Source organism: Ciconia boyciana, chromosome 14 (genome assembly GCF_034638445.1).
Source record: "Ciconia boyciana chromosome 14, ASM3463844v1, whole genome shotgun sequence".
Taxonomy (NCBI): Eukaryota; Metazoa; Chordata; class Aves; order Ciconiiformes; family Ciconiidae; genus Ciconia; species Ciconia boyciana.
The window spans coordinates 4,236,983-4,246,832 of record NC_132947.1 but is presented as its reverse complement, the minus strand read 5'-3'; the positions used below and the strand labels follow the sequence as shown (position 1 = coordinate 4,246,832).

Sequence of the window (9,850 nt, the reverse complement as noted above, 5' to 3'; positions counted from 1 at the left end):
AACTGGAGAGAAACTGCCTGCGGTCACAGAACGCACTTTCCCGCGCTTTCTCCACAGCGGCGCAGCTGCGCGTGCGCGCGGCGGGGGGCGGCCGTTGGGCGGGGCGGGCTCCCAGCGGCGGGGCGGGCCGCGGCTGCGCCCCGGCCGGACTATGGCGGCGGCTGCCAGCGCTGTGCTGCTACGGTGCTGAGCCGTGCTGGGCGGCCGGGCTGTCCCGGCGGCTGCCAGCGCCATGCTGCCGCGGTGCTGGGCCGTGCTGGGCGGCCGGCCCCCGTGGAGGCCGGCCCTCCTTCTCCTCAGCCCGGTGCCGCTGCCGGTGGGGGGCCGGCAGCCGACTTTCTCCACAACTTGCGCGAGGTGCTCAAAGAACAGGCGGCTGAGGCAAAAAAGAGTCATTTCGGAAAGGAAACTGGTGAGTTCTAGAACAAATCAGCTGTTAGGGTGCAGTGCAGTTACCTTGCTGGGCGGTCGCCTCCCATGCACGCGTTAGAAAACAGCTTCTCTCTTCACAGCGATGAAATATATGCTCTTGATGTGAGGGACTATCTTTCTAAAATCTGATTAACTTTGTGAATAGTGAGGAAAGAAGTCTGCCGTGTGACATTATCGGTGCTCGGAGGGGTTGTAGTAGCGGTAAGTGTGCCTTCAGCCGCTGGGCCTGAAAGCATGCGTAGGTCGAGAAAGCAAAAGTCTTACGTAGCTTTAAAGCTGAAATAACTGTTTTGTTTCTCACTGTTTTTATAGTCTTACGTAGTAGTCAGCTGTCAAACAGACAGTATTTTATGTCAGAGAAACTGCAGGGTCCTAGAACTTTTTCTTCATGTTCTTTTTCTAATTACACGTCTATGGAAAATCTTATTTTCTAATGATCAATAAATCACTTCCTATTTAAAGCAATAGTTTCCTGTCTCGCCGTGTGGTGGTGCCAAATACTTTTCTAAAAGAGGCTTTATAAGAAATCACTGGTCATAGTATAACTTTAATTATCAACAGTTAGGGGTTTTTTTTTCAGTTGCTTATGTTGGTATCATAATACTAGTAAGACTTTCTCTCCCTTGCATAGTTTGGGCTATTTAATTAAAGTGATGCGTATTGCTCATTCTCATCATGAAGTCCCTTAGTAATTGACAGAATTTGAATGTTACCACAGCCAAGGTCATGCTTTCTCTTTTCATCATGATATATAAACAATTTCACCTACCTGTATGTATGTACTTCTCTAATATTTTCCCTTGGGGATTTCAGCCTGCTTCCTAGAGATCAGTAAATATCATCAAACCTGTTTTGCTGACAGAAAAGCTGAAACATAGTGCAGCACGATTAGTTTGCCAGAAGTCAAATATTAAGTTCATGTCAGAAATAGGGACAAGATCTGTGATTTTCTTTGCACTATATCTTTTTTACCCCCTGAGCAACTGGTTGTGGCATATATTAAGATTTCCTCTGCTTGTTCTGTTTGCAAATACTTTCTGTTCTTTGTCTTTAATACTTTTCTTAATTATTAGAAAATTGAAGTTTGCCTTAATTTTATCACCTGGTATAGAAAGCTTGAATCAGTATGAGAACATCCCTCCCACACATGCACTATGTCCTTTTTGCAAATTTCAGTTCAATTTAAAGAAATAAAAAGTTTATGTATATAATTTTTTAAATTTTTGTTTTCATGACAGGTAACAGGGACACAATTACTGAATGATTTTGGTTTATAGTATGGTAGCTGTCTTGAGCCACCTGTTAGCATTATATAACTGTATTACAAGGATACTATTCCTGTTATTAGTTCCCTTAAAGTGAATTTTGTACTTCTGGTATCTGCGCTGCTGCATTAGGTTGTATCAACATAGCCTCAGGCATGTACTTTTAAGGGGGTTCTTAAAAATACTGGAAAAATGAGATCTATTTTTCTTTATTATTATACTTAGTATGCTGTACTTAGTTGATCTGTGAATGGCAGCAGAGTTCTGGGGGTTTTTTTTGCTGTTGAATGGAGCTCATCATGACTAAAAATAGCAGGTCTGCATATTACTAAGTTTTGCAAAACAATCAACTTGTTGGAAGATGACTGATAAACTCTACTTAAAGGGTACAAAACCCATCCTTTTTACAGACACGCTATTTCGTGGATCACCGTAAAGTGCGTGTGGTTGGAGGACAAGGAGGAGGAGGAGGTCATTCTTTTTATAGTGAACCCAGAAAAATATTTGGAGGTCCTGATGGTGGAAATGGAGGTGATGGGGGTCATGTCATTTTGAAAGGTAAAACTCACTAAATCTGTTTTGTTTCATGTTGTCTTATTGCTTAACACCCCACCCCCGCTCCCCCCAGCAAAAACAACCCTACGCACACTGTTTGTATGGTGGGAGCTAGTTAATGTAAATATAAAAAATGTTAAAATGGTTATTTCTGTATAAGATGTCTTTGCTTTTTAAGCTTTGTCCTGAGCTGTGGTAACAGGGACATAAACGACACTGACACCTTGATTTTCAAAATGCCTTCTAAGGCTATTTGGTTGGTGGCTAGTGCCTGACTGTTATGATAAGGCTGGGATCTGATCAAATTTTACTCTTGGATAAAGAGTAAAATATTACTTATGATGGATAAAGCTGCTTCTGCCACCACCCTGCTGCAAAATCTGCTAATCTAAGCAAATGAATTTTCCAGAGTATTTTGTAATGGTTGGTTTTGGAATGACCACATAATAAAGTGCATGGTTAATAAACCTAAGTAAAGGCAGTTAAACTTCATCACAACTTACATTAGTTTTCCCTGATATGTTGTTGTTGAGACAGTAAATAGGATATGTATTCATGCAATATTCAGAAAGGGAAAGAACAGTCAACAGGTTGCTCTTCTGTGCCTGTTCTGCTAACACAATGTGTTTAAAATATGTATATTTTGCTTTACAGCTGACCAGCAAGTGAAGTCACTTTCTTCAGTCCTCCCTTTCTATCGGGGTTTTCATGGAGAGAAAGGAGGAAGCAAAAACTGTTACGGAGCTAATGGTGCATACGTGTATGTTAAAGTAAGTAAATTAAGGTTGCATGCTAGTGTTAGCTTTGTATTAACATTGCTGATTTTCAAGCTGGATGACCTTATTGTGAGAAAATCTCGTGCTTTTTTTCAGGGAGCCTTGTGTGCTGTCTTTGCTGAGACAGGGCTGGTTGGCACACAGGCAGGCCAAGCTGCTTTAAATTTTTTGTAAAAAAATTAGACTTCTTTGGAAGGTACATCTGGCCAAAACAAATATGATTCTGATTTGCTTTACTTCTAGGGGTCGTATGCCTAGAGCAATCAGAACACAGAACATCTTAAATAGGAGCAGACTTTTTTCTTTCATACTTTTTCTTTTTTTCTTCAATATGCCTGTTTTGGTGCACACCTAGAATATGTTTCTTAGCTCATTACCGTGCTTAGGCTTTTTTACATAAAAGGAGAGAAAGAGGGTTATGGCACTGTTAACGTTTTAATGACGCATAAATGTCTGACAGTGCTGTTTGGCGCCAGAAAGTGAGCTTCATGAAGCTTCTCTTTCTGGATTCCCCAGCCTGAGAATATGGAGGAATGCTTTTCAACAAATCTGAAATCAGCTGGTAAAGGATCTGCTGAAGACAGCTCTGCTGCAGAGTTTGAGCTTCAGTGTAATGCTTTCATCTCCCTTCACTTTAAGGTCCCTGTAGGTACATTGGTTAAGGAGGATGGGAAAGTTGTGGCTGACCTCACTCAACATGGTGAAGAATATGTTGCAGCTTATGGAGGAGCTGGAGGGAAAGGTAATCGTTTTTTTCTTTCCAATGAAAACCGAGCTCCAACATTATTTACTCCAGGAGAGCCAGGACAGGAAAGGGTTCTCCATCTGGAACTCAAGACAACAGCTCATGCAGGATTGGTGAGTGTCGCTGTGCTTCTTCAACTTCCTTACCGTCGTAGGATGACACTTGACTGACTGAAGAAATAATGTTTAATAACATTTTTGTTAGCCTTTTGGCTTGCTTGTTTAGAGATGCAACTCAATGCTTTCTTGCTGTTACATGGTAGGAGGGGTGTCCAAAGTGATTTGCAGAGCTCTCACTCTCTTGCTACTTGATGTCATCCTACTTTCACCAAAATCAACACTATATATGGAAAAGCAATGTGCAAGATTCATCTGTGATTAACAGGCTCACTGATGATGTACAGCAGGCTTTGTCTGCTGGTTCTGCAGATGAACAGTATGGACAGTTATTCTAAATTAATTTCTGTTTTCTTGTTTTTTTAAAAAAAAATTGATAAAGTTCAAATAATCTTCTATTTCATCCCTATATTTCTCTTTTTATAGATATTAAGCATTCTACTTTGTTAGTTCCAGGTTTAGCATGCTCTGAAATGAAAATACTATTTTGACGTGAATGCTAAGTCAATTTAGGGCTTAAGCTGTTTTCATGTTTAAGTATGGAAATGTTTTAATATGGTCTGGTAAAGCAGTTAAAATTATGCTTTGCTGCAAAGAGTTCTTGCTCTTGTAGTTCAACAACTGCAGAATAACTATCTGGTCTAGCAGAATTTTGTGAATTTATTTAGAGACGAAGAAAAGAGTTGTCATTGGTGGATCAATACACTTAATTCTCTGACCAGCTGGACAGTCTGGTCCACTTCTCACATTTTTGGCACTGTTTGGAAATCTGAGATGAATCTGTTCTGTACTTCACTGCCTCAAGAATTCAGGGTGTCTGACATCAGCAAATAGGAGAATTTAGGATTTGATGTACTTTCATCTGGGGATGATTGACCATCTCTGTAGCTGTCAACCATAGGATATCCCAGAGTAACTTCATTTCTGGGATAGGTTTGTTTAAATTCTTGCCTTCTCCCCAGAAGGCCAAGTTTCAATTTAATTCTTTCATGTCGAGACTATGAAAATCCCAAATTTGTAGGCATTCTGGTTACTTACAGGCCAAACTATGTTACTGAATCAGGGACAAAGCCAATTCTGAATTCTTTTGGAAAATAATAAATCAGAGTTAGAAAACACAGATAAAATGGGAAGTGCAGGGCAAAGTGTCATAACACTATTTCGGGGTAAAAGAGATCTTATGGTATATACCCTTTTGGCTCTGAACAAAGTAAATACTTAAGGTGGCACAAAAAAAGTTAAGGGCACCCTTCTATGTTTGATCTATTTAATGTTTATGAGAAAATACACATATAAATAAAACAGGGTTTGGGAGAAACAAAAAAGGGAAACCAGGATGCTTTTCAGAACTAAGTACGCAAAATTAATGTTGTTATATTCATGCTGGAAGAACCTTGCCACCTCTGCAAAAGCTTACAGGTTTTTTTTATCGGGATTAACCTAGAACTGTGGCTTTAATGAGTGTTTGTATTCCAGGTGGGCTTTCCCAATGCTGGCAAATCATCGCTTTTGAGAGCAATCTCCAGGGCAAAGCCAGCAGTGGCTGCCTACCCATTCACAACCCTAAATCCCCATGTCGGGATTGTCCACTATCAAGACTATGAACAAATAGCAGGTAAGAATTGTAGTACATTGTGTGTACCTTGGTAGCAATTTGTGTCACCTGGGTTATTCTTTGAAATGCTGCAGAAGTAAGTTTAGCAGTGCTGTAGAATTCTTGCTAGTTTTAAAGAACTTCAAACAAAACAATACTGAAAGTCCATTTCATGTTCACTTATATGTGCCCTTAATATCAAACTAGTGATCCGTATTCTGTCTTCACTGGAATAATCTATATGTAGGGGTTTTAAAAGGTAATAGCAGCCAAACTTCACATGAGGTATGCTCTAATATTGATGCATTGAGATGTAATTCTAAAAGTACTTGCACTGGCCAGTAAAAGACTGGGGTTTTGGGGTTGGTTTGTTGTTGTTGTTGGATATGTTGGATTCACTGTGAAATTTCTCTCATTGTAGTTGCTGACATTCCTGGCCTAATAAAAGGTGCTCATCGAAACAGGGGCCTCGGGATGGCCTTCCTAAGGCATATTGAACGCTGCCGCTTTCTCTTGTACGTGGTGGATCTCTCAGTGTCTCAGCCATGGATTCAGCTGCAAGACTTAAAATATGAACTGGAACAATATAAAAAAGGATTGTCTGAGAGGCCTTGTGTTGTCATCGGGAATAAGATTGACCTTGCTCAGTCCAGGATCAATCTGCCACTCCTTAAAGAACAGATAGATGACCGGGTCATTGCATTGTCTGCATTGACAGGAGACAATCTAGAGGAACTGTTCTTGCATTTGAGAGAACTGTACGACAATTATGTGAAGACAGAACAATCACGAGGGCAAAGCCCGGTCAAGTGGTAGGAACCAGAACTACTGTGAACTGTACTGGAAGGAGGAAAAAAAAAATCATAATTTGATTAGATTGCATCTCTGTGTTTTTTTTTTAATGGGTTGTGGTTTTTTAAAATGAAAGTGGCACAGCATGTGAATTTGTTCTGGACTGCTGCATTGGAAAGATTTTTTCTTTGTTTGTTCACCTTTGAGGTGTCTCAGGTGTTTTACAACAAAATTTGAAAATTGTAATCGTGATGCATGTTGAATTGGAAACCTGGATCTTGTTTGGCATTGGATAGTTAATTATGGAATGAAGAGAGTGCTGTCTAGTAGAAATGACAAATTCAGGATCTGCAGGAGATGCTGGCTTGCTTTCTGAATTGGACTGAAGTGACTTCTCAATTTTCACTAATCAAAAATTCTAAAATAAAAATGAGGTGGTCCCATGTTTATCTGTTTTTATACCATACCACTTTCAGTCATTTTCTCTTAAACTTTTCTCCTGTTCTTTTTTTGGTTGTTTTATTTTTTTCTCAGAGGAAGCACAGCTGCTTAGTACTTTTAGGGAGGAGGAGCATGAAACAGCTGCAATTAATGATTAAAATTATTTCCTCATTAGTATAAATAATTAACTATCTTTAAATGCTGGCAGCAGCTAGGTAGCTGTATAAACTAGCCTGGGAACAGTCACTTGAGAAACAATTGTTCTTGAGCCTTTACTTTGTTTCTTGATTTTTTTTAAAGCAGATTAACTTTGCCTTCCAAACCAGCAGCCAGGAATTACAGACCTTGCACATACTTTGTCACATCAGCAAAGTACGAAGTATACTCATTAGCACCATCATAAAATAGAAGATACGATGTTTGTAAACTTGGCTTTGTTTTTTCAGGAAATACAGTAGTTAAGTTTAAAGGACAGTTTGGTGCATTATAAAACATGTACCTATCACTTGTCTTTGGTTAAGCTTTGCTAGCTTACAAATAAGGATATCATTATGTTTAAAATTGGCTATTTTCTACTGTATCAGCAGTGGTGGGAATTACTTGGTGGGTTTTAAAAAAAAAAAATAACCTGTAGCTGTAGTGTTCCTTTAACTTCTTTCTGTACACTACAGAGAAGGTGATAATTCTCTCTGCTTCTATCACTTTGCACATTTTGTTTGATTTAATCTCTAATACTCTAATGCTTCTGAATGGTGCATCCTTAAAAGGCTGGCTGTCTCAGATTGCATGAACGATGGATGTTTTTCCTGGACTGCCTATGACTGGAAAGGGGCAGTTGTTTGTCTTGTTTAATCTCTAAATTAAAGCTCAACTCACACCCTCCTGCTGCATCAGTGTTGGGGTCAGCTCTGTGATCACGATTATGAATTAGAACTAGCTTTGCCTGTGTAAGAAGGAAAGTGTGTACCCCTTCTTATTCTTAAGAGCAGCAGGTTTTTATTCTGAAAAAGTGCAGTGTCGACTCAAATGCCTGAATTATTTAATAAAAATATGGGCAAAACAGGTAATTACCTCTCCTAAATTCACATTCTGAGTATTTCTGTCTGTGATCAGGTGTGGGAAGTAATCTGTGCATCATAAGCAGTGATACTGGTATAAATATGATTGGCAAAAAATGAAAACAAATGCTAAATCACAAAGTGGCTCTCGTGTTTTGTTTCATACTTGCTTCATCCCTGGGATTTACTGAACTGACTTAGGTAGAAGTTAATATTCAGTTCTGTCCTGTTTGGTTTTGTGCAGCATTTTTAGGCTTCACTGTTGTTTTTCCTTCTATTACTACATGTTTTTCAGCCACATTTAATAAAACCAGGAGAAGATTGCCTGAACACAAAAGCTGGCGCAGCTTCTTTGCAGAACGTTTGATACCTACAAATACTTAGTGCTCTCTCTGAGAGTATTGTAGTATTTGGCAGTCTTTGAGAATGACAGAGGCTGTTTTAAAAGCCTCTGTACTCACAGGAGCTTTCACCCTTACTTCCTAGTGCTCTGCTACCTCATTTCTTAGAGTGGAGAGTATTTTGTGTACTGATGTGCAAAAAGCACAGCAGGTTGCTAGACAGCTTAACAGAATGTCCTATTGATCATATAATTGGTTTCTTTGTTCTTAACATTTCAGCCACCTGTTCTGAGATGACAGTACCAAGTTCTGAACCACGTGCTTACCTTACCGTGTTCAGAGAGGCTTTACAGGAGCGCATACTCCTTCATCTGTCGATGGAAGGTGCCAAATAGCTCCAGCTTTAGTGTTGGAACAACTCTTTGTAGGAGCTTGAAGTGACCGTAGTCAATATACATCTATACCAAATGAAGTAACCTCGTGCTAGAGGTCCCTGTGTTAATGCCAAACAAAAGGAGTGGCTGTGTGCTGCTCAGCACAACACTGAGTTAATTGCTTCTGTCACGTTTCTCCGCGGTGCTCCTTCGGTAATATCTCTTGCATCCCATTCTAATGATGAGGTACAGAACTGAGGACTAACCTCTGGTTCTGCTAAAAATAAGGTATTTGCAAAGGAAACTCGTTTTACATCTAGGAACAGAGAAGAAAAAATAATTGGGTTAAGAGAGAGAATGATGAATCGTTGCGGAGAAGAATGATTTGCTATAGGATTTCTTCCCACTGTTTTTTTGGCTGGGGTTGGGGTGGGCAGGCTTGTTTTGTTTTAGGTTTTGGAGGTGTTTTGGTGGCTTTCTTCTGTATGACTTTCCTTAACTAGCTTTTGCTTTCCTCTGCTGAAACCCTTGATTTTCAAGTTGACAAGAGGAAAGAGATGGGAGATTTTATTTCTCATTCTGAGAAGCCTTATTTTAATGTGAATTGAAGTCCAGTCTATTTTATATTTCCTAGAGAAGCTTGAGCCATAATTTTGTTTAGCACTTTACAGTTCTAATACTCATCTTTTGAATACATTTTTTTAGTACATGATTACAAGAGTATTTTAGTGGTACTTGGTTTTTTTTATATTTATTTGCAATCCTCTCCCCCTTTGTAGGTTCTTGGAAAGTGTAGGTGGTATCAATTGAACACAAAAAGAAAATGAAATGTTAATGCAAAAACAAGCATTAAAAAGGACCACACTTTTTAAACATACGGATATTGAGGACTCATTGCAGTACATTAAATAAAACATTGTATCAGTGTGTTTAAGCATGGTATATTTTGCAATCTGCTTTATGTATACAGTTTTGTTAATCACTTTTTTTTGGTATTACGTAATATTTTTAAAGGTGAATCAGAATGTGTTTGCCATGAATCGAACTGACAGCAATAAAAATGAGACCCTTGCTGAACTTGTACTGAGCGGTTGTGCTCTGCTGCAGCACCGTGCTGGGAGGAGAGCAAGGCCTGCCACCTCCACCCTGCTTCCAGTGCTGGGGAGGCCGTGCAGACAGCAGCTCGGGACAGGAGATATAGGACGTGACACCAGATGCTGTGTAATGTCTGCCTGTAGTCATTCTGCTAATAGGTATGCTTAGAGTTGTGATACTGAAGTAGTGGTAGGTCACCAGTTGCTCGAATGCAATGAAAAGTGATGGCTGCCTGAAGTATCAGATCTCACTTGGTTTCTTTTTCC

General features: G+C 39.6%; 1 protein-coding gene across 2 annotated transcripts; it reads left to right on the top strand.

The window, feature by feature from the left end:
• Positions 1-113: 113 nt before the first annotated feature.
• Positions 114-9,606, top strand: MTG2 (mitochondrial ribosome associated GTPase 2). Of its 2 annotated transcripts, XM_072878865.1 has the most exons (7): positions 114-412; positions 2,108-2,255; positions 2,907-3,022; positions 3,668-3,728; positions 3,825-3,886; positions 5,366-5,504; positions 5,905-9,606. In XM_072878865.1, exons 1-7 carry the CDS (start codon positions 233-235, stop codon positions 6,297-6,299), a joined length of 1,101 nt encoding a protein of 366 aa, XP_072734966.1. In that variant the 5' UTR covers positions 114-232; the 3' UTR covers positions 6,300-9,606. The 2 variants fall into 2 exon arrangements, with proteins under 2 accessions (XP_072734966.1, XP_072734965.1); XM_072878864.1 differs by having other exon boundaries at positions 3,668-3,886; positions 5,905-9,594.
• The last annotated feature ends 244 nt before the right edge of the window (positions 9,607-9,850 follow it).